Raw genomic sequence first — 23,689 nt, 5'->3', positions numbered from 1 at the left:
CGCTGGCAGCAGCACACGTGTGCCATCGACCCAGGAGGTAAGAGCACCTCCCGAGTTGATGGGATTGGTTTAGTGTACAAAACAACTATTGGTTCTACGTATCATATATAGTATATATTGTGAAGCCATTGCGATAACCATATTTATGAACATTTACGAGTAGAAGCGGTAGTAGTAGCATTATGAGTATTATTAGCCAGGCATTTGCACCACATGCAGAAGGGGCGGCAGCCATAACTGCCAAGCCGAGAGCTGATCGACCGACGATCGATACGTCAATCAGGCCTTTGGGATCTGGCCAGCACGAACCAGTTGCGATGCAACGGACAGAGTAGGGAAAAGCGTTCCATCAAAGCTAATGCAACAAGACTCAAATGCATAACGGGACAATATGCTAATGGCATTCCATACTACGCTACTGTTGTATCAGACTGGGGAAATTGAAAACCGCAAACTACAACTACAAACACAACACGAGCTCATGCAAGATTTCAACGGTGAAGTTTTTTTTTTAAATATCAAATTACATAGGTATTGTGTTTAGTGTGTATCATATTTATATGATCGAGTGCATTATTGTCAGTTAGGTTAATTTTACAGAAAATGTTTTTTTTAACTGTAAATTGGTTTTTAATGTGGTTTTATGTTGAAAAAACGGCATTAGTATTTTAATTCTAAGTAGTCTTTATCTGTATTCAAAAACATTGGTGTTTTATAGTAATAACTCTTACAGACCTTCTTCGTCTTCTTTGGGGCATTATATCCAACCTACACTCATGGGTTACACACACATCGGACACCCAAAATTAAAGCTATTTTTTCATGTAATCCCCTTTGCTAAAATAGGATGACGCACGGTCTGAACGGGAAAGGCTCCTTTGTCCGGGCTTGTAGGAGCCGGTACGGTTTATTATTCGACCACCGAGGCACGTTACGTTACATACGTACACGGTGAACAAATATCTAGTATATGATGCTGAAATTATGGCTGCAAAGGCCACCTTTTCTAACGATAACTGTAATAACTCATTTCTTATTTTGCTAACTGATGTTTTTATAAAAAAAATTAATGTTCTTATTGTAGACAAAAAGTATTATCCATTATTATAATGCAAGGGCATTAGATTAAATTCTAGCTATTGTTGGACATTAATTCTGTCGTATTATTTTTTTTGGTGTGAAGTATACACTAGACAGAGATTATTATTTCCCTTTTTCAAACAGCGTCATATTTTATGAGACAAAATAGAGCACACACTAAACGTATGGATACTTTTCAGAATAAAATCTTTCTGTTCTGAAGCATCACAGTTCCAATCGGATCAAAGCATTAGACGATATAACAGTAACGAGGACAAAAACCAGGTGTAATAATTGTACATGTACATGTGTTCAACCAGCTACATTCAAACCAATAGCTAGATAGTAGAAGATTTTGTAACAGGAAACAGTGACAGTAGCAATAGTAATAGTATGAAGAGTAGAAATAGTAGTTAACCAATCGTACAGAGGCTCTAAGGGAGATAGAAAGATGGCAGCAACTATGCAGCTGTACGCAGAGTACCCTAGGAAGCTGGTTTGTGTAAGTTTGTGTGTTTTTTAAAGTCTATACTTTAGGAGAGCCAAACAAGGTTCGGTATGAAATAACTCGTTCGCAACGCTATGCATCCAAACACTCCTAAGCTTTTGTAAGATAAGGTCTAAGGTATAGGTGGGCGATTAGAGTAAGTTTGTTTTGTTTTTGTGAGCTTTGGTTATTTAATCATAGTTTGTCCGTTTATAAAGCATGCAAACTTTACCGTGAAGACGTGTAACTTACCAACGACAGCCATATGTTCGTTATTAAAAGTTGATTCTTCTCGTCCTACAATCATCAATTTGCAGAAATGAATGGATTAAATCAAAGGAAACAAACGCTATTTGCATAAGAAAAACTGACAAATAACGACAAACGACAAACGATAAGAGAAAATAAACAAACAATCCGCTGGTGCTATCAAACAGAGCTTATCAAGGGCGGGAGGGGGCAATAGGTGACAGAAAAAAGAGACGAAAAGAATCGAAAAGGAAGTAGTAAAATGGTAATAACAAAACCGTGTAGATCGGTATTTCAAAATCGTACGCTGCAGGATCGCTTTGCAATGCGCTTGCTTGGTGTCATGATAATGATAATAATTATAATAATTATAATACTAATGCAAAAAACACGGGTGTGAGGTAGCGAATAAGAGGTAAGAATCAAAATCAATGGTTTGAAAAAAAAAATCTTCCAGACACGTAGAGATTAACATTATTCCTAATAAATCAGCTAGGTATTATCTAAAACACACACACCAGGTGAAGCTAAACACGCTGGCCACCGGCCCTCACAAAACTTTCACACGCACGCACAATCGAAGAAAATCGAGTTTAGTAAATACATGCATATTATGAGTGTTAGGATCTTGATTAAGGTTTGTGAAAAAGGAAACGACGCAAATCATCGACATTGTCTTCGAGGGGTTTGCATTTCGTTTTTGCTTTGTGAGGAAACTCGATTACAAAACGAAACAAAAAGTTTATTATATTACAAACGATAAATCTATGATTATGACATGTACCCATTTAAAAGCGACATAAACAGAGATGCCAAATAGCCTAGGCGCATTTTTTTTTTCAATTAAATATCTGGTTTTTATTTGATGTTTAACACTTGTTTAAATTAGTAGTTTGTTTTTTTTTTTTAAGTGAGGGAAGCTTTAATTTTGCTATTTAGTTAGTGAAGCCTTTGCTGGGCTTTTGCTACGCATATGGTTTATAGTTATTAGGCAGGGGAATGATGGAGTGTTTGTTTTAGTGGGAAACGTTTTCCCAGTTTTAAGATTACGAACTATTTAACGCGGACCCACAACGCGGCGGACTCCGCGCACCCGTTCCTCGGGGAGGAATTTTAGGCGCAACTACGCATGTGTTTTTGTTTGATGTTGCTTGGTTTAGCTTTATATTCGGTTAGTTAAAACCACAAATCACAAGTAAGTACACACAGCGAGTAGTGAAAAGTCCAGTAAGACACGACAATTATATTTTTATAGCAAAATGCACTGGTGGGGTGGGACGGTTGGTTGTTTATATGCTTCGTATTAGAATTAGTAACACCACCATTGTCATTAGCGGGTTGGCGAGGCGTTCGAGTAGAAAGGATGACTTCTTCCGTTGTTATACAGAGTATAGCATTTTTGTGTCGCTGTATATGTATGTGTGTGTTTGTAAAAATAGTACACATTTAGTACACGTGTTAAGTTTTTGTCGTTGTGTATACCTCATTGATTGAGAAAAAAGAAGCATGCATTGAACGAAAGATACAACATCGATAGATAAGGAAACGTAGAAAGCCATAAAAAGTGTAAGCTGGAGCAAGCTCTTGTGCCTCAGAAGTTGACACCAAAACTGTTGTTCCGCCCTCCCTGCGAACGAGAGCTGTGTATGTGTGTTGGTGTGTTTGTTTAGTAACTAATATCGAACGATAAAGATTGTGAAAGATAAAGAACCGGAGAATAGTTTAAAGAGCAAGGAGAAAGTTTGACACAAGTTTGTTCTGCACGGTTTGTGCTTTCCGCAGGCGGCAGTGGAAGAAGTCATCCCTTCGTGATCCCCCGCACAATCCCCCCCTTCCCACGCGCGGGGTAAAGTAGGCGTAACTGTTCATAAATATAGGCTTCATCATCCCAATTGCGAAAACAAGTGTGTTTCCTAATCCAATAAACCCCTGGCAAGGGTGTTGGAGATATTTTATGGTATAATGCTGCGAAGAGCGTGTCGCTGCGCCCGGGTACATGCCACTTACCAGATTCAACCAAGCGTTGGTAGTGAGTATCTGATTTTTTTCGTCCTAGAATAGGTTCAATAACGGGTAACTTGATTATAATGCAACACTCAACGCACACACACACACACACATACATAAACACGAGAGAGGTATACACATGGTATACACAGGTAACAGAGAGCCCTGTACGAAGAGCCCTGCAGTGCTAAGCAAAATGCACGGACGCACGCACGTACGTGGCTAGCCCGGCTTCTCGGTACGGCGGAGAACCGTGAGCGCGGGCGGATCGACAGTAAAAATGTACAAAACAAAAAAAAAACCCTAGTACAGTAGGGGAACAGAACAAAACCAAAAAACGAAAACCAAAACCCAAAAATTGGAAAACAAAACGGAAAATACCAATAGGTGGTTTTTTTTTGTTTAAAGCCGGATAGAGCTACGGAGGGGGTATGAGTGTCACAACGGGAGCACCACCGGCACGGGCAATACTCACAACATCGATTATTTGCTGCAGCGTCAGCCCGAACTTCACTTCCAGCGGATCGGACTCGTTGGCGACCGGGCGTTCGAGCGTGTTGTACGTTGCCAGTAGATTGTTCAGCAGTCGTTTCTCGTGCGGTCCCTGCAAGCTGTCTGCAATTGGCGTTGCGTCGTCGGAGGAAAACAGAGAAGAAAAAAAAAAAACACAAAGAGAAACCGAGAAACGATTGTCAAAAATGTGATGTCGGGGCGCTGCAAGGTATAGATGAAGTAGACTTACCCTTAATGTAGATGACCAGCAGACACAAAACGATGAGATACAAATCCATAACAAAATACATCGTTGAACGCAACGCCACTCGAAACTGTTCGCCGCGCTGAGCGATTACACATTTCACGCGCTTTTAATGATCTTCATCGGAAAGGCGAACAACAGCGGCAGCGTGTGTGTGGTTTCTTGAACGCGAAGGAGGAGGAGGGGGTTGTTGCGCTTCTTTTTTTAGCTATTATTGTTGCTGCTTCCCACCACTGTCGGGTGTATCCTTTCGTGGTTAATCCGTCCTGTCCGGTCAGTGGTCGGTGCAATGCGCCGCAACGGTGGTGCGCATCCAGCCTCAATTCACACAGTGATTGCGTTCAATTCCTCGGTGACTCAGGCGTGGCAGGCGGGAGGTTACTCTTTCAATTCCACTGGCGTTACCATAAATCCGCTGGACGACGGCGGGATGCACGTGCATGGCAGTGCTACTGCGTACTGCGTGTGTTGCGTTCACTGCTCCTGTGGCTGTGTGGCTGTGCCGCGCAATGTGTGGGCCAGTTTGGGCGGGTACAGAGAACGGGTATGCAGCGCAAAAGTGCACATGCAAATTGAATTAGCTAAATGGGGCAAAAGTGTTGGAATGCTTAATTTTCATCTGCTGGCCACGTGATCACGACCGGTAACCGTTGCCACGTCCACCAGTCTGCTTCGGCGATGTTCTATTGCTTGTACTGCAAAGAGGAAAGAGACAAGAGAGGGAGCGGAGAGAGAGAGAGAGAGAGAGAGAGAGAGAGAGAGAGAGAGAGAGAGAGAGAGAGAGGAAGAGAGAAATTAAATTAATAATTCGGTTGTTAGGTTGCAAATTTGCAAGTTTTAAGCAGTAACAATAATGAAAACAAGCGAGTAATTAAGATACTTTGGCCATCTTTGACGTAAAGTGGGCAAACAACTGGCTGACGTTATCGACGTTATCACACACACACACATGCATGGGGGAGGGTGGGTTAATCGATGTATCGAAACACTAATCTAACTTGCGCGCTCCCCACAGAATGAAATGAAATATGAATGCCAAGAGATGCTAAACCCCTTTGCCAAACTTCGATTTTAAAATGGCCACTAAATTGCCCAGAGTCATCCTTCTTTACGGTTGCAGATCGTATGCATATTTTATGCGAAGCAACCACCAACAAAGATATGGGGCAAAGATGGGCGGCCGACGATGCTGCTGCTGCCGTGTATTGCTTACACATGTCGCCCTTCTGTGTGTTGAACACCACCAACCGTTCCTTTTTCGCGCACACACACGCCTGTGTTACAGGCACAACCTCCAACCCATCGATTCCCTCCACCTGACACACTGCTCTCCTGTCCACTCTCACCCACACGATCCCGCTCCCCTCCAAGAAGTTTGCGCACCAGCAGTATGTTCCTCTCAGCCCGAGACGGCTTTTCGAGCACGCCAGTGTCCCAGTTTTGAAAATTTCATTCATTCATTCATTCACTGCGCTGCCCCTAACCTTACCGACCAGCAAATCTTAACCACCATCTCCATCACCACCCCCTCGTCCATCTGCCCCTTCCCACAGGGAGGAGAGCGGAGAGCGTAGCATGTGATTTACAAGCCAAGCGGGATGGGAAAATGGGATATTATATTTTTCTGCACCACAAACGCACACACACACACATAAAGCCACACATTTGCAGGATATTACTAGATGCGGAACGGCGATGGCGCTCGGTTTTGAGGGCGATGTACAATATACCGAAAAACTTTGTCTTCTGCCTGGGCCAGGGCCTGCCTGTCTGCTTTTACAGGATCGGGGCTACTGCCAGCCAGGGATAGAGGAGGAAGTGTGTCCCCGTTTTTTTTTTTTGCAGCAACGAATGATTATCGATGGGAGCAGGAGTCGCTCGCGGTTCGATTTTTGTTACTGCTCTGTTGCTATTTGAACCACTACCGCCACCACCACCACACACAACACAGCCTGCTGCTTCGATCAGCGCACGTGCCTCCTCCTCTTCGCCACATCGACGTGTGCCTGCTTCCGCGTGTGCTCTCTTGCTTGCGTACAAAGCGCGCAAAGGATATGTACGCCACTGACTTTCACTGCGAGAGAACGAGCGACAGAGAGAGAGAGAGAGAACAAAGAGTTGACTGAGAGATGAACTCCCTGCAAGGAAGAGAACGACCCATTCGCGGGTAAAAGAGAGTTTTGACGTTCTCCTGTTTTGAAGGTTGAGGGGGAGGGGGGGGGGGAGAGAGGTGTTGTTTCGAACGACACAAGGATATCACGATATTTCTTATTTTTTGTAATCTTGGGTGCACACGGTGGTTGGGCAGTGCAGTACAGCATATAGCAAATCTATCGTGTGTCCTTGCGATTCACCAGCCCCACAACGGTACAACTGCACAGTAACGCACGCACACACTCTCACATACGCGCACACGGCCATCGAAGTTTGGTGGACACCTGGCGCACGAATCATTGTCCTTGAGCTTTGTAACTGGGTTAACCTGGAACGGGACACACGCGCACACATACATATTTGTCTTTTTGTTAATGTGGTCAACACAGTGGTGAGAGGATGCGATGTTGAAGGCCTTTAAATGATCAATCAGCGGAGGGTTGTCAAGCAGTCCAGTGCCTGGCTAGCCAGAAAGGGCAAAAACGCAATGAACTTGAAACCAATCCAAAAGGTCAAAATCTCCACAAGCGGGCAAAAGAAAGCGAGCCATTTCTTGAACGGCACCGCGAAATCGATGCTTCCATACAGTTTCGATTTGTCCTCGCACAAACACACACACACATTCACCTTGGTCGTCTAGCTGTGACTGTGGGTTGCACTTTCGCCCAATTGCCTCATTGGCACGTGGCCAACCGACTGGAGTGCCAGCCAGACTGGAGTCCAGTGCTACCCGCTTACTGCTGCCGCCCGCACGGCACCGAAATCGTCGGGCACCACACGGGGGGAAGGGGGGTTTTGGCTGTCCGACGAACTCTCGGACGCAGGGGGCAACGTACCGATTGGTCGATTTTATTGAATTCAGGCTATCCATCACCTGCCAAAAAGGGTCATGTCCTGCCAGTGCTACTACTACTACTGCTGCTGCTGCTGTTGCTACTACTACCACCACCCGCCGTCGCCACACTACTACTACTAAAAGCCACTATCTGCCTTTGGCTTTGGTACACGCACTGCACGGGAATGCTTCCCTCACTGTGTGCAGTCGAACCGACCGACAGACCGACCGACCCCAAAAGCTTTCCCAACATAATTTCGGTTCGCATCGTCAGCGCGCGCGCACACGGCATACATCTAGATGTGTATCAACAGTGTAGCTAGCTTTTTGCAACAACAGGACGATGGGAGTGAGCGAACGAAAAAAAAAGAGAGATAAGAAGAATGGAAATCCAGTTACAGGGAGAGAGATCGTTATCACAATGGGGGTTTCACTAAACTAATCAAGGCATTTTGTCTTTTTCGATAGTGTATAAAGGGGGCCGCTCGCTCAAGCGGATGATGGGTGCTCCTTTTATAGGGGGGGGGGGCCAAAACTCAAATCGAATGCTTTTCAACTTTAAAACAGAAAAAATAAGAAAATTAAGAAAGCAGCGCTACGGGTTGATGAAAAGCTATGGCGACTCGAACACGTACGATTGCTGAAATACGTTTCCTTGTTGCTCACTGCTGGTGCTCGAGGAGGGGCTAGGAGCGGGATGGATGATGATGATGATGATGTCCTTGTGCAGAAAAACGGAGGCAGAAACACAGGTAGCAGCACCCAGAAGGCCAGAGGGGCACAGGAGACCACCGTGTGTTTGCGTGAGTGGTCGGTGCAGGGGGCGGGACGGCGTATCGCGCGTTGCTTCCTTTCCGTTGGGATGGATGATGCACACATACACACACACACACACTCACAGCACTTTTTTATATGCTTCCCCGCTCTGTTGTGGCCAAGGAAGTACCCACTTTGGTGCGAATTCACTATTGCTTCACCGACCAGCCGAGGGTGGCACGCGTTCCACCACCTTCGCTGCTTGCTTGTTGCATCCGACGTTTAAACACTTTCGCGAGTACGAAAAAGCAAAAGCTCCTCTTACACGCGGGGCGGCGCGAGCGGAAAAAGTTCACCCGTCCTCGCGCAATGTCCTGATGGGACCGAATTTTGCTGTGAAGTACAGTGCGCCATGCACACTCACACGCACACGCACACACACGGACGTGAAGGTCGGGAAGAAAAAAGCGCAACCAGCACCTTTTGCCTCCAACAGTCGAACAATCGAACGGGCGCACAATCAAATCCTGGCGTGTTCAACAGTCGAGGAGTCCAAAAAACGGGGAAGGGAAGCGAACAAAGCACACCACACACTATAAAAATCCTTCTTAGTTGTTGCTGCCGCTGCTGCTCCTGTTTAGAGGTTCCTGGCGTATTTGGTGGAAGGGGTCGCGCTACTCAATGCGTTCAAGGGGCACACACCACCAGCAGCAGTCTCATTATTTCTGCCTCTGAGTGTTTTTTTTTTCTGTGTTGGTGTAGCTTGTGTTTGCCAATCCGTCACGACGCGGGTGCCACTGCCTAACGGTTTGACTGCCTTTTCTGCACTTGTCAGTCGGCCGAGCGCTTCCGTTCATTGAAGGCAAATCTTTGCGCTTTCCGAGGCGTGCTCGGTACGGCTCATGCGTGCCCGCGCCGCCGCGTTCGGTTCGGTGTTAGCATGCTTAGCGAATGCCACAATTTTTCGCCACCGTTCGCGTCGTTTCGGGGCGAACTGTCGTGAGAGTGAGCTTTTGTTGGCGAGCTTTTTTCCCTGTGCACACGTGTGCGGCTAGCTTGGTTTGCACGTGCGAATTCAAAATTTGATTAAACAGGGGCACTTGCTACCAGCCACCAGCGGTTGAGCTCTGTTAAGCTAGTGCGTTTAAAAAGAGAAATAATATTCTTTTCAAATTATTGAACGTGACAGGGTTTTCCAGGGGTTTTCATAGTTGTGGGACACTTCATTGACTCTTTCTGATAGGAAATGAACTTCATGTGGATGAAAATTGGACTCTATGGCTTCTTGAAAATTCCTATTGGATTTGTCCAATTAGGGTGCTATAGAGATCAATTCCCATTACATTACACGTAGGAAAGAGTCAATAAAGTGTTTTACGGCTACGAGAACTCTTGGAAAACCCCTTTAAATGCAGCGTGTACCATCATTACATGAACATGTCGCGTCTATTTCCACCAGGTTTAAGCATGGTTCAACAAAATCGATCTAATTGTTTTAAAAACACAAAATAAGATTGTACATATCGATACAAACACAGAAATTTAAAACAAATATCGAACGATCGTACATATCGATACAACGATCGTAATCACTATACAGGACTATACTACTATGCTACAAGTTTTGTCAACAGATACTCTAAAAGCTAAAAGTCTTTTCCCCCCCAACAAGGGGGTGAGACACAGTTCTTTCAATTGTTCGTTTCACTGTTCAATGCGCTCAATGCTTTTGGTGGAAATACATGCTTTTCCCGGGTCGGTCACACGGAGCGGTCCCGACGGGAAAAGCTAAATGCACGTTTAATTCCCAAAAAATATTACATATACGTTACGATGGAGTGATTGATGGAAAACTAATACTAGTAAAAGTAATTGAGAAGGGTTCTCTCGGTTCAGCTGGTTGGCTCAAAGCGGCAACGCGCAATGAGCGCCAAAAGGAGGGAAGAAGAAGAATAGTGCGGTGCTGGTGGGCTGGTGAACACACAACCCATCGCTTCGCTATTCATTCTTCTGCCGGCAGTCTCAAGTCGGATAGTGGTGTGGTGGTGGTGTGCCCCCTTTGCCTCCCGACGCAACTAGACGACAAACTCGGGCAGGTTGTCGTACTTCTCCTTCGTCTTCTCGTGCTCCGTGTTGACCAGCAGCATCGAGTGCGAGTAGCCAAGCGCAACCATCGGGATTTTCATGCCTTCCATGCGCGTTACCTCCTTCGGCGTGGAGGACGACTTTTGCAAATCGCCCAACCCCTACAGAACATGCAAAGAAAACAATAAAATAAAAATTTAAATACATGTGTTAGTTGAGTTTGCGCATCCATCATGAAAGCAGGCACACTCCCCCTTACCAGTTCGCCGTACGTCGGTGAAGCACCCCAGGCAATCAACGAATCGTCGGCCGAGATCACGATCGATGTGTAGCCCGTGCCGATGCTGGTAATGTTCCAGCCCGCTAGATCCTGCACCGGCTTCGGGTACATGTTGGCCTCGCCCGTTTTCTTGTTCTGCCCGAACAGGTACAGTGAACCGATGTCGGATATTGCCAGGCTGTACGATGAGCCACAAAACACGCGCATCACCTTGCGGTTCTGTGTGTCGAAGAATTTGATCAATCTGCAATGGGCGGCAATGGCGGAGTGGTTGCAAGCGATTAGTTAATGCTATCGATCGACACGGTTTAATCCAACTTACCTCGGCACCATCTCGTCCTTCTGCTCGGCATGCCCCAAACGCCCGATGCCTCCGAAGCCCCAGCTGTACGCCCGGTTCTTCGAGTCGATTGCAACCTAGTGAAAATAATAAAAAAGAAAAGCTTTTCCAGCAAACGCGATTGAAAGGAGCTGTGTGTCGAAAACGCCCTACCGTATGGTTGTTGCCGCAGGCAAAGTCGATAATGTTAACGTTTTCGATCGGCAGCACGTGGCCCTCCTTGTTCTTCTCCATGTACACCAGCACCTTGCGCGGTTGCGTTTCGAAGTGGAACGACATCTTGGTCGAGTTGACGAAGTACCGCCCGTCCGTGTTGTGGCCGAGCTGTCCGTACTCGGGCAGCCCGAACGTGTGCAAGTTTCCCTTGATGTCGAGTATGACGGAAAACTCGGCTCCGCAGCCGACCTTAATGATCGGCGGCCCGTTGTAGCTGATCCGGGTGGGCGAGGTGATCGTGGGCAGCTTGTTGCCGACGCCGCACTGGCCGCTCTTGTTGTCGCCGCACGCGTACACCGTGCCGGTGTCGGTGAGGAAGAGCGTATGGTTCCGACCGCAAGCCGCCTGTATGACGTTGAAGTCGGCCAAGTCGGCCACCTGCGTCGGCTTCTCGCACGTCACCGTATCGCCGTGGCCCAGCTGGCTCAGCTGATTGCGTCCTGCGGAAAGGGGGTTGTGCAAACAAAAGTGGCCAGTCAGCACAGGCAGCCGAACAGAACGGCAACAAAATGTCTTACCAAACGTAAAAGCTTTCCAGTTTTCATCAATTAAAACCGAGTGCGCGGCAGAACAGAAGCTTGCCATCGAACGGTACTACGAATGGGGTGGGAAAAGAAACATGAGATGTTATAAGGGGGAGAAACATGGCCACGCACACACACACATACACGCGCGCACACAAATATTCACACGCACCACTGAACCAATTGCGGCAAAGGATGCACACAAAGGGCCAAATGTTTCGAAATGGCAGAAAACAGATAAACACAAAAGAAACCCACCGTTTCGCCGGTGAACCGATGGAAGGTGAACAGATTCGGCCGAATCTTTGTGACACCCTTCGAGTCCCGCTTGCCGGTCATTTCCCAGGACACCATGCCAGCGATGAGCAGCTTGCCGGGGCCCTTGTCGTACACGGCCAGCAGCTCCTCCGGCAGCTTCTCCATCGGTCGCAGCTCCTCGACCACCACCTCGCGGGTCGACGGTTCGCCCGCCCGCGGATACTCGTCGCTCAGGTCGGAGTCATAGTTGGACTCCGAGTTTTTACGCTTCTTCACCGCCTTCTTCGTACCGTCCGGCTTTCGCTTGGAGGACATTTTACGCACAGAAGACGCACAACACACAGGCAACGCACACGCACGAACGGCCAAGCGCAGCAGGAAGGATTTATCACAAACCCGTAAGGGGGGCAGACGGAATGGACAGAGTACAATGGGAGGGGGACAAAGGCGACGTTTGCAAGACGGCGAACCCGGAGCGCGAACCGAACGGGACAAACAAGCGAGAATTCAGACGACGCTGTTTTTTTTGGCTTTTTCCAAACCGCCAAGCCAGTGCTGCGAGAGCGGTCAATGAAACCAGTGCTGCCAGTAGCTGCAGTGTTTGCCAGTGTTTGACAGGAGCACGAACGCACAGTACCGTGACGTGAATATTGCATACATTTAGGCGCACAGTGTGACCGTTTGTTTAAATTGCGGCTTATTTCATCAAAATTAAAACTAACTCAAGCCACTGACTTGCTCTCTAGGCTTTGGAAAAAGAGCAATAAAAAAAGCTCTTCAAAACATCATTATTAAAGTAAAACTCATACACCGTCACAAGTACTTTCAAAAACCGTCGCCAAACCGTTGAAATTGGTGCAAATTTCCCTCGCTGGTGACGTTTTTTAAGTACTTGCGACGGTTTTTGAAGTTTCGAGCGAGGGTTTTTGAGGGTTTTGTTTTTCAAAAAACCGTTTACGTCGCTTAGAGAAATCCAGTGGAAGTGGAACGCGATTCGAAGCAAACGGCACGAGATTTAAACGTAGCTTTAAACAGGTGTAAGCAGGGTTTGAAGGAAAAATCTCAAATTTATTTTTTTAAGCCCTAAGCGGCCTCGTGGAGCCCTGAAAAAAGGAACTCACCACGCCGTTAAGTGATTGCCATCGTTGCGATTCAGGATTTGCGATGGCAGAATCCATTTTGAGGGAAGAGATGACGGTTGGTAAATTTTGGATGAATCCTTGCTGTGCGTCCTTCTTTCAGTTTAGCCCACTATAGTATGGCAAAGTGTTCGAATGATGCTCGTTGAATTTAAGCGTTCAATAACTGTTCTTATCCAGAGCTTTAAGACATACATTTAATCCCAGTATGCAGCTCAACTCCATTTCGGCCTCATTTGTTTATTTCCTCCATTACCTTCTTTTGCCATCCATTCGTGCTCTGCAAAACACATGCTTCCTTCGCACAGCTCTTACACCTTCACGCGTGCTCTAGCGCTCGTTCGTGCGTGATGCAACATCCTCGACATAGGTTTTAATAATTAAACAGCAATCCGCCATTGAACGGATCTTTTAATGAAAGGACTCCCTCGGGATCGAACCCGTATCCATTCTTCAACGGAGATGGAGCATGCAGGGTGGGGATGGGTGGATTGCGAGGGTGACTACTCCACGAGAGCAAATCACATCCCCCCGAAAAAAAAAGATGTCGAAAATTGCGAAGTGCATATGAAGGTACTCGCTTCTCCCCTCCACATTCCCCGTTTCATCCCCCCACTCCTCTCCCCGTGCGCCACTCGCAGTGTTGCTGCTGCTGCTGCTGCTGGTAGTATTGTTACCATTCTACATTTGTCAAACACACGGAGGCCACCTTCGGCAGTGTCATGCGCATTGGCGAAAGCTTCGCTGAATAATGGAAAATGACTAACCCGCACCCGAGTGTCTGGAACTTCGCAAACGGGAACTTCGCAACATCGATCCGCTAGGGGGTAGTGTGTTTGAAAAAAGGTGTTATGCATTCTACGGCCTGCCGCTGCTGGTCATAGGAGCGCGAGTGCTGTTCTTGAGTTTTTACTCCTGTTTTCGGTTCGGTGGGACCCTCCGTCAAATCAGGAAAGGTGGGCCCTGTGAATGTGTGTGACTGCTGGCCACGCTAAAGCAAACAGCAGCAGCAGCAGCAGCAGCACGGAAGAGCGGAACGTATTTGCAAAACTGCACCGATCGCGGCATATCCTTTGCCCTTGCCCTCGCCAAACCGTACGACCTGCGTGAGTGAGTCTGTGGGAACTGGTGAACCAGGAACCGAGTGCGTGTCCAGAACGGCAAGTAGTGGCTGGCACTGACCGCAAAAGCTTCCCCACTTTGCAAAGGGGTCTCTGCTCAGCCAGACAAACGTCGCTGGGGGACGCTGGGGGAGTGGAAAACCCGCCTGTGATTACGTGATACCCGCCATCGTTTTGGGAGTGAGAAAAAAAAAGGGGAAGGGAGTTGGTGCACAGGAGCACGCGAGGTTCTTTCGTACTTTTTGCCGTTCTGTGAAGGGTGGCCACCCAACCCATTGTTCCTGTTACATGGGCGCGCACATGGGCCAAGCTACCCTTCCAGCAGTCCTCCCCTAGCGCGGGGTATGTGTGTTTGTGTGCGTGTGTGTGTGTGTATGCTGACTGAAACCTTCGAAAAAAGAGGTCCTTGTAGTTCGAAACGTTCGTTGTCTAATTTTTATCCAACATCCGCGGCCTCTCCTCACACATGCATGTGACGGAAATGCAACTAAACGGACAACTAGTAGTGAATAGAAAAATAGAAAAACACACACACACACAAATTGCCGTCTGATTGGAAGGTGATGGTGAGAAATCTTTGCATTTGGTAAATATAAGATAGTTGTGCATAATGTGCAACATCAGTGACCGAAGCCTTAGCATACGTCGCACCATTCTCTTAGACGCACACACACAAACACACACACACATACACATACACACACACACATGTACAGGTGTGTGTGTCCTTGCGGTGAAGCTGCACACAGTCCCCGACCAGTCTCGCGGCGAAAGCGAAAAACAGCTGTACACCTGGCCGTAGCTAGGACAGAGCAGAGCGTCGGGTGACGAGTGTGTGTGTGTGTAGAATAGTGAAGGTTGTACAATACCCTAGCAAGTCCCCCCTTGGTTTGCAGCTTTCCATCGGAGAGGCAGACCAATCAAGTCAGACAAATGGCGAAACATGGCGAAAGTGTTAAAATAATTCACACACACACACGCGCCATAACTTTTAGTGCCCACCTGGGGGGGGGGGGGGGGGGGGGAAAGAGGGGATGCTAAAAGGATCCCGAAAAATCATAACACCACAAAAAAAACAGGCCACCGACCACTAACCACACACACACACACACACACACACATGCGGCACAACCCGTTCGTGGAAAAGGCACGTATCCCTGCCCACCCGTCGGCCACGTGGCCACCACCACCACCACCACAGAGGCTCTTACACAATCATCAAAAAACACCTCCCGCCCTCGGCCGCCCACCCAAATGGGGGGATCCCTTCCTTTCCCCGCGCCCCTTGCATGTACCCCCTCTCCGTCACGGACAGCGGGGTTTTTCACCATCATCCCCCCGACGGTTTGCGGTGGTGCTTGTGCGGTGGAAAGTGGAAAGTTTGCATAATCTCGAAACGGTGGTAAAAAATTTACACTCTCTCCCACCTGCTCACCATCAACAAAAAGAACAAGAAAAAAACACTTCCTCCCATCTGTCTGTGTGTGTGTGTGTGCGTGTGTGTGTTCACGTGCATGTTCTCATGTTGTAGCCACACTTCTCCTTGGTTTTGTTATTGTTGTTGTTGTTCTCCACCTACACGATTCCTGGAGTCTGTAGTGTTACGGCCTGCTCCAGTGGTTGGTTCGCATCGATCGATTTAGAAGAATCGTTTTTTTTATCAGAGACCGTGATACAGGGAAAGATACAGCGGAAAGCGAAACAGTGCGAACCAGTGTACCGCGTAGAGTTTGGCTATCCTTCACCAAACCCCTCCCCACCCCATCCACCCTCTCTTCTCATCGAGAAAAGCAGCAGAACAGCATAACAACAACTACAGCAACAACGGCCAGTGTAAAGGTATCGGAAATCTTACACAAGATACATATCTGTCAATATCGTTACGTAACCGAACCGAACCCGTCGTCGTCGTCGTCGTCATCGGCCGTTGTCGTGGTGGTGGTGGTGGTCGTCGTCGTCGACGTCCTTTCTCTCCGAACGTGAGCCTCACCGTGAGCCTCTCCCCTACTTGCCGCGCACCCACAAAAACAAAAAAAAAATCCCCAACGTGGTGTGGCCCCTTTGTGTCTGCAGTCCCTTTCGACCTCTCGCGTGTACGCAGCAGCGATGTTTGTTTGATGGTGGCAGAATGTGTGTGAGTGTGTGTGTGAAACAAGGATTGCCTCAACAAAACCCTTGCTGAGCAAGGGCTGTAAAGGAGTAGTAACAGCAGCAGCAGCAGCATCAAAATTGCACACACGACACTAAGCACGCGCTTGGCAGGATCGGAGTCGGGGAAAATCGTGTTTGTAGGGGACGATACGGGTGCGTCACAAAACAAAGGAAAAGGCGAGAGAGAGAGAGAGAGAGGGTATGAGGGAAATCGGTAGCAATGGAAGCTGCCATTGTTTTTTTTGGCTATCGTGGCGTACTCTACCCGGCAATGGGAATGCTCTCCACATTTAAACTGCTGGGCTAATTAGTAGTGGCGAAGGGAGTCGAATTTTTCCTAGTACTTCCTTACTGAAACACGTGTGTATGTGTGTGTGTGTGTGTGTGTGTGTGTGTGTTTATTACAGGTGCCAGCGATTCGCAAACGCGCAAAACAATCGCGTCCACCGCGGGGGAAGAAAATCGATTACTAGCAGCAGCAGCAGCAGCAGCAGTGTGTGTGTTCAGTGAAGAAGGAAAACAAAAGCAGGAAAAGCACAAACCTACACATGGCTGCAAAGTGTGAATTGTGAATGGTGAAAGTTTAATCAAAAACGTAGAGCTGCACACTAGCAAACAACACCAATTAATGCAACTAAGCGCTCCCTCACCCCATCTTCCCTGTTAGTGTTAGAGCTGCCGCTTTCTTGCCTACAAACCCCCTACGCCTAGCAAACGCTCCCAACGCTCAGCGCGGGATAGTGTGTTCTAAACGGCAGACGCAAACGCAACAGTAACGGTGTAATAAGCATAATATAGCAACAGCAACAACAACAAAAGCGCCCCCAACATCATTGTGATAGAGAAATGCCTCCCACAGGAGAGTGATTGCCGATTTGTGTCGCTCGAGCTGCTTGCGTTTCCCTCCTGTGTTGTTCACGTGTATGTGTGTGTGTATCTGTGCGTGTTCTTGCTTTCCTATAGTCGCCTTCTAACGTGCGTGCGTGCGTGTGTGAGTGTGCTGCCTTTTCTGCGTCCGCGATTGTGTGGTGATCGCGAACAACAAACCAACAACACAAAAACCGCCCTCCGTGTGAAAGCAATCCAACAAGACCAAAGGCAGCTCTGGTTCGGTCTAGCCAAAAAACGAAACAAAAGTTAAAAAGTAAACATATGAATAACTAAACAAAAAAAAGGATTAATAATACGTATTTGTTTGGATTCGTGCAGTATTAGTACTAGTATTTCCCCCACCGTGATACAGGCCCGCCTGTGGGTCTCAGCTGTGGTTATCTAACAACCGTTTAACTGTAAACACGGACAAAAAAGCTCCCCCTCCAGCTTCCCTTGTGCTTGACACCTGCACCTCCCATCCACCAACGCCCACCAACGAAATCGATCGAACTCGAGATATCTACAGTGTTTGTGTGTGTGTGTGTTCTAGAGCGCGCGCGTGTCTCCGTCTGTGTGTCAGTGTGTGCTCTATTGTTTCTTCTTCGTCTTCTTCTTCTCCTTCCGTGCCGTGTTCTTTTGAACCACCCCAACAAGCCCTCCAAACTCGCCGTTTTTTTCTGTTGTTGTATACGTGTCAAACCTGCGCGTCAAATCGCGTGGTCCATCGCCGCCGACTATCGAACGACGAACGCACGCCCACCCACCCAACCACTTGTCCACACACGCGAACGTACGCGCCCGGATAAACGATCACCCGGAGCGAAACAAAACAAAACAAAACAAAAAAAGTGCGCGAAACAATCGATATCGAGCGCGGGGCCGAGCGTGAGATGAGTGCTCAAGGAGCTGGCCCGTTCTTAGCAGTGCCCATCAAACCACCCACCATCGTCCGCTGTTAAAAAGTGTGCACTAAAGCAATACTGCCCCCCCCCCTCGCAATATTGGTCACAACAATAGGCCGAGTGGTAGAGGCCGAGCCCCCACCCCTTCCCGCCAGCGAGCCGCTAGTGATTGATCATGATCTTGACGGTGATGAGACCGCATTTGTCGATGCAGTGTAGAACGGGGTAAAAAGCGGACTCTAACCCCCCCTCCTCCCCCCAAAACAGACCAGTGCTCTATTGTGCCTCGCAACCTATCTTCAACCTGGTGTGTGTGTGTGTGTGTGTGCGTTTTTTGCTGCTGCCATCAGGACATCGGGAAAACCCCGGTCGTAATCGAGGGACTGAGGCGCACGTCGAACACACGTTAAGGCGACAGAATCGACCGTGACACCGAAAAGGAGGCACAATATTACGAGAAAGCAATAAGAAAAGAGAGAGAGAGAGAGAGAGAAAGAGTGAGGAGAGAGGAGAGAGGAGAAAGGAACACACGCGAGGACAAGAAATCAGATCAAAAGCTCATCGAGATGGAAGGATGTACTTGTGAGGATACGGCACGAGTACGGATTTATTAAGGGTAAGTGTGTTGTTTTCTCAAGCACCTCACGGCTCTCATGCCATCCATACGCTCCCCTTTTTACTTACCTCCAAAACCCTGCTCCCCCCCCCCCCCTGCATATGGTGGTCGCGCCCGGTGGGAATGCTCTAGTGGCATGGGCGCGGGCATGGCATGTTGGTTTTTTTCTTTTTCGTTATTTGCGATTGCTGTTGATTTTATTATTTATCTCACTGTCCTCCCTGCTCCAAAACCCTCAAACGCCCCACTCTTTGTGTGTGTGTGTGTGTGTATGTGTGTGTCCCTGCTGTCGGCACGTCCGGGACTGGGCGTCTCCATCAACCATTTCACATGCGCCCGCAAGTACACGGTTGCCCATTACCCGGCTGTATCTTATTAGTAGGAAAGGGGGGGGGGCTAGGAGTCGTACCCTGAAGGTACGATGACGAAAGTGCTGGCAGATACACATCGAAGCACACACACACACACGACCGCGTAGTCCGCGCGCAATTACCGTCCCCGTACACTGGGGCACCACGTGGAGAAAGAGATTGCCACAGCTACACCGTGAGCGCTTCGCGTTTTCACTGCTCAAACCCACACACACACACACATACACACACACACACACACACACACACACACACACACACACACACACACACACACACACCTTTTTGATGCCCGATCGCCCCCCGAACTCCACTCCACAGCCGCGTTAACGGGAATCGCTTCGCAATGAAGATGAGTTAGCAGAATTTGCGGTTTCCAAACCCCTCAGGGGAGGAAGAAAGGTCATAAAGCGGGTGCTGAAGGGAAGCAAAAATGAGCAAGAGAGAGAAAGAGAGAGAGAGAGTAGGGAAGAGAGGGGTTATAATATAGAAAATACAAGGCAAGGTAGCAAAACCAACGGCCCATAACCACAAGATGTTTTGCAGGGAACGCTTTATTCGGTCGATAGAGACACCCTTCCCCGCCGGCTTGCTGGCCACCGCGCGGGCCACCTGCACGTATACGTTACGTGCACAAGCGGTCGTGCACACGCAAACCTCTTTCGAAAGCACCGCCACCAAGCGACCCGGCGCGCGTTGGTTCGTCTCCCTTCGGCGGGTTCGGCGTGGTTACACAATGCACCGATCTCACATGCGCTGAGGTGTAAATTTTCGCGGAAATTATTGTTCCGTTTTCCCCGTTCTCTCCTCCTCTTGCCCCACCCCCTTTGACTCACCTTCACTCGCGCTCTGGACCTGGACGGATTCAAACAGTGGTTGAGGGGGGGGGGAGAATTGTTTGAAATTTTATTTCCCACAAAACTGTCTGAGCTGAGGAGATGGCAAGATTGGATGGGCAAGGAAGGATGTGCAGCTAAGTGTTAGCACAACAGAGACAAGGACACAAGAAGCAGAGAGAGAGAGAGAGAGAGAGAGAGAGCAAGAAAATAAATTATTTTCCCCGAGGGATTGTAATTAAATGCATGGTTCACGAGATCCATTTCCCAGCTTCACACGAATCGATAAGGATGTATGCTGCTGCTACTCCAGCTGCTGCAAAAGCTGGGACATCATTATAATCACCCAAGGGAAGAAAAGGAAGAGGAAAGACTCTAATGCACTTTTTTTTTGGAAAAAGCACCCAAAAGTTAGCCAAACCAACCTATCGATTTCCCGTCCTTGGACTGGTTTGGCATCATCATCTATATTAATTATCCTTCCGGTTCCGGTCACCTTTAGTGCCTTCGCGCCTTCGCAAAACAATGTGGCCACTGGCCTCGCGATTGCTCATTAGGATGCAAATTGTGAAATGTTCGATACTTGAGCTGGGTTGCTGCATAGGAGAGGGACAATATCTTTGATGAACCTCAACCACGGGCCAGTTGCTTCAGCCGGCAGCATCTCTCTCTTCCTTATTCCTTGGGTCGGGTTGAAATCAAAATCCAGATAAAAATTGGATGAACACACAATTGGCACACACGGAGGTTTCGTAACCCATCATTATAATCATCCACTTTTGGTAAGCAGTTGAGCAGGGCTGGATGGGAGGGAGGAACCGCTGTCCTTTCGTTTGGCGTGGCCGTACTAGGGGCCCTGTCAATTAGGCTTTCAATTTCGAGAAAAAGGGTCACTTTTGAATCGGGTCAAGGCTCTTGCTGTCTTGCGCTCTTTCCCTCCTTTCCTCTCTCTCTCTCTCACTCTCTCTTTGTCTGGCTCGCTCAAGAGGTTTTCAAGGTAAGGTGTGATGCAATCGTGGCCACCCAGCCCAATCCCCACTGCTCGTTAACGAAAAGTTGGCAATACAATCCGTTTCGAGAAGATGATTTGAAACACTTTACAATCATCTTTCGCCTGCGCTTTCCAACACACACACACACACAAACAGGCACATACAAACCGGATCCATAATTGAACAGGTGAAACCCATTGGCGCATGGCTCCAGTGCATGGGGGAAAAGGAAAATCTATAGCGCTGGCGCTAGAAATCAGAGACCCGGACGGCGAGTCCACTGGCCAGCCTGCCAGCCAGCCCCGGGTTCTGGTGTATAAATAGAGCATTATGACACCACGGTCCGGCACACACAGATATGCACACGAGAAAATGAAATTGCTGTCAACCCGGTGTGAGTAATGCCGTGTGCGGGTTTGTTGCAATTACTCGATTGGACCATAATCCCCCACCGCGAGAGTAGGCCAATAGAAATAATAGCGCAGCGCTCCAATTGCAATTGAAATGCGCTTTTCTTGCGGCAACATTAAGTCGTGCAAACCGTGCGATGGTGGTTGGGTAGTGGTGGTAGTGGTGGTGTAATTTCATTTGCATTGGTAAAGCCGACCGTGGGCCAAACGCGTTGTGGGAGTGTGATGGTAATTTGTTGTGTCACAAAGTGATCCATCAGAAGCTTATTGTAAGGGTCTAATGTTGTTTTATTCACAATTGACACAATTATTAGCGGCAGTGGGGGGGGGGGAGGGTCAGACATGGTTGGTTATGTATTGGATGAGATGAGCAATGGATAGAACTGGTTTTAAGCATTGTCGTATGATAATCAATTGATCCTTTTCTGATTGAAAACGCACAGAAGTGAATGCTCCAATAATAGTCTTTCTTCTTTCATTTGAAAATCTGAAGCCTGTATTGGGGCCTGTTATCAAGACAAGATTTTAAAACTGTTATATCTCGACCAAGGTCCACTCCAGATCGTTAGAAAATGATACTTAAGATTGCTGAAGGAATTTTCACAGTTTTCTTTTGAAAAATTTGTTACAGTCGTTTATTGCATTAATTTTTCATTATTTTTATAAAGTATCACAGTACGTACGACTGTAGTGGTTAAAAAATGTAAAGCAACGCATTACATAATCTTTTCTCATTTCTGAAATGTTGGAAAACCCAGAGATTTGGTCGTAGTGTTACGCACTGTATCGACAAGGCATGACAACCAAAATTCTTTCTGTTTCCTCACTCACACCAAATAATAATAATAATCTACTTGTATTAGCAGCACAGCTGCAGGATGATTTATCTGTGTACATAAAACCATACTTTATATTTCACATAACCTTCCCTTCCTCCCAGTTTCTGACATCATCCATCGCTCCCCTACTGGTACCAGTGTTTGCTTTCAGCACTCTTACCACCGGTGTTGCCCGCTTTGTCCAGGGCTGCCGCGGGAAACGTTGATTAGTAGTGCAGTCCTTTTGTGTAAGCGCAAACGCCGCCGAGCTTCAGAGCTCACGAACCTCAGCGTTTGAAAACCCGGGAAAATCGTTTCCCGTCCGTCTGACGACCCAACCAGCGCGCCGACCCATCAATCAATCAAACAAATCGAACGATTCATTATTTCACCCGGTTGTCAGCTGGCACACACACACACGTGGAGAGTTGGTTCGTTTTGACGAGAGCCGCTTTCCACCGCATCTTAAGGGAGGGGGGGGGGGGGGAGGTGAGGAGTCCCGTTTGTTTGTTCAAAATTTGGCAAACGCTCGTCCCGAAAGACGTACGGCGCAGCAGGAGCATGTAATTTCGCTTTCTACATTATTACTTTCATTATACTGCTCGGTGCTTCGGGGGGAGGGGAAGAGGGAAGCACCCGCATCAGCATGCAAACAAGCAGTTACCGTAGCACACCATATGTGGGTGTGTGTGTGAGCTTGAACGAAGTGTTTGTGCAGTGTAGCGACAGATGTCAGCTTCACGCTGCCCGGGTGGGATTTTGGCCACGACCAAACGGGGTAAACAATTCCCGCTCTCCTACACAAATGAGCCGCTCCAGCGTGTGTTTTTGTCGTCAGCAGGGGAGTGAATAGGGGAGCCCGAAAGCACCACCACCCTACAGACAAACAAAGGGACAAAAAGCTCGCTAAGCACCGTTAGGGACTGCTCGGGGCTGCCATGCTACCGTCCGCACACGACCCAATCGAGCGCGTCGTGGTGAGCGGACGCGGACAATTCCACACCGGCTTCCTGCAGAGCCACCGTTCAATTCCGCACGATTGCTTCCGGTCGTATGTGCGAGCGCATGAAGGTATTAGGAGAGGGGTGAGGCTTTTTCTGCGTCATAACATGTTTGGCTATTTCTGACATCCCTGGCTGACTTCTGGTCCGGGCGCGACTGTCGACGACCGACCGAAGGGACCCCCCCCATCGCACCTTTAACTTACGCACGACCGTCGACCCCCAAAACGACTTCCTCGCGGCGCTCTTCAGCAACATATGTTTCATGAATGTAATTATGTTTTGACACGCACCTTTCGGTCCTTCTTGGGGCAGGCAAATTGGTTCCGACCTCGTTCTTAAGGTCGAAACGACCATTGGGCGGAAAATGCTTACCATCTCGTGTCTCGCTTCCAATGGGCTGATGTTTACAAACTCGCGCCAAACGACGC

The 23,689-nt window shown here is 48.1% G+C and overlaps 3 protein-coding genes across 19 annotated transcripts in view; 1 reads left to right on the top strand and 2 right to left on the bottom strand.

Annotated features, from left to right (window-relative positions):
• Nucleotides 1-15,399, bottom strand: part of LOC120898764 (neuronal acetylcholine receptor subunit alpha-7) — a 31,673-nt gene extending 16,274 nt beyond the window's left edge. For 2 of the 11 annotated variants that reach the window (XM_040305069.1, XM_040305072.1), the window contains exons 1-4: nt 8,205-9,466; nt 4,566-5,275; nt 4,299-4,438; nt 3,824-3,868 (exon numbers count right to left, since the gene is read on the bottom strand). In XM_040305069.1, the coding sequence (XP_040161003.1) occupies nt 3,824-3,868; nt 4,299-4,438; nt 4,566-4,626 (246 nt within the window). In that variant the 5' untranslated portion in view covers nt 4,627-5,275; nt 8,205-9,466. Of the gene's footprint in view, nt 1-1,819; nt 1,865-3,823; nt 3,869-4,298; nt 4,439-4,565; nt 5,276-6,310; nt 6,437-7,570; nt 7,933-8,204; nt 9,467-15,383 lie in introns of those variants that run through there. The other 9 variants (XM_040305067.1, XM_040305071.1, XM_040305061.1 and 6 more) reach the window with 8 other exon arrangements.
• LOC120898765 (protein RCC2 homolog) lies at nt 10,052-12,343 on the bottom strand. Its single transcript, XM_040305074.1, has 6 exons — nt 12,029-12,343; nt 11,765-11,840; nt 11,184-11,686; nt 11,013-11,107; nt 10,670-10,934; nt 10,052-10,571 (listed from the first exon to the last, which is right to left on the bottom strand). Exons 1-6 carry the CDS (start codon nt 12,341-12,343, stop codon nt 10,401-10,403), a joined length of 1,425 nt encoding a protein of 474 aa, XP_040161008.1. The 3' UTR covers nt 10,052-10,400.
• The window catches only part of LOC120898761, a 36,196-nt gene continuing 26,522 nt past the window's right edge, over nt 14,016-23,689 (top strand). For 5 of the 7 annotated variants that reach the window (XM_040305048.1, XM_040305049.1, XM_040305050.1 and 2 more), the window contains exons 1-2: nt 14,016-14,123; nt 16,847-18,830. The gene's annotated coding sequence lies outside the window, so the exon portion shown is untranslated. Of the gene's footprint in view, nt 14,278-16,846; nt 18,831-23,689 lie in introns of all 7 variants that reach the window. The other 2 variants (XM_040305046.1, XM_040305047.1) reach the window with 2 other exon arrangements.

This window comes from Anopheles arabiensis, chromosome 2 (genome assembly GCF_016920715.1).
Source record: "Anopheles arabiensis isolate DONGOLA chromosome 2, AaraD3, whole genome shotgun sequence".
In the NCBI taxonomy this organism is placed as follows: domain Eukaryota; kingdom Metazoa; phylum Arthropoda; class Insecta; order Diptera; family Culicidae; genus Anopheles; species Anopheles arabiensis.
Note: the sequence above shows the minus strand (reverse complement) of the source record. Positions and strands in the feature narration are given on the sequence as shown.

What these genes read in the sequence shown, in the direction of transcription:
- LOC120898765 (XM_040305074.1), bottom strand. Translation starts at nt 12,343, where the DNA reads ATGTCCTCCAAGCGAAAGCCGGACGGTACGAAGAAGGCGGTGAAGAAG. An exon ending in CTGGAAAGCTTTTACGTTTG is followed by an intron (nt 11,687 to 11,764) that starts GTAAGACATTTT and finishes CCCTTTCCGCAG; the next exon opens with GACGCAATCAGCTGAGCCAG. An exon ending in CACCGACGTACGGCGAACTG is followed by an intron (nt 10,572 to 10,669) that starts GTAAGGGGGAGT and finishes CATGTTCTGTAG; the next exon opens with GGGTTGGGCGATTTGCAAAA.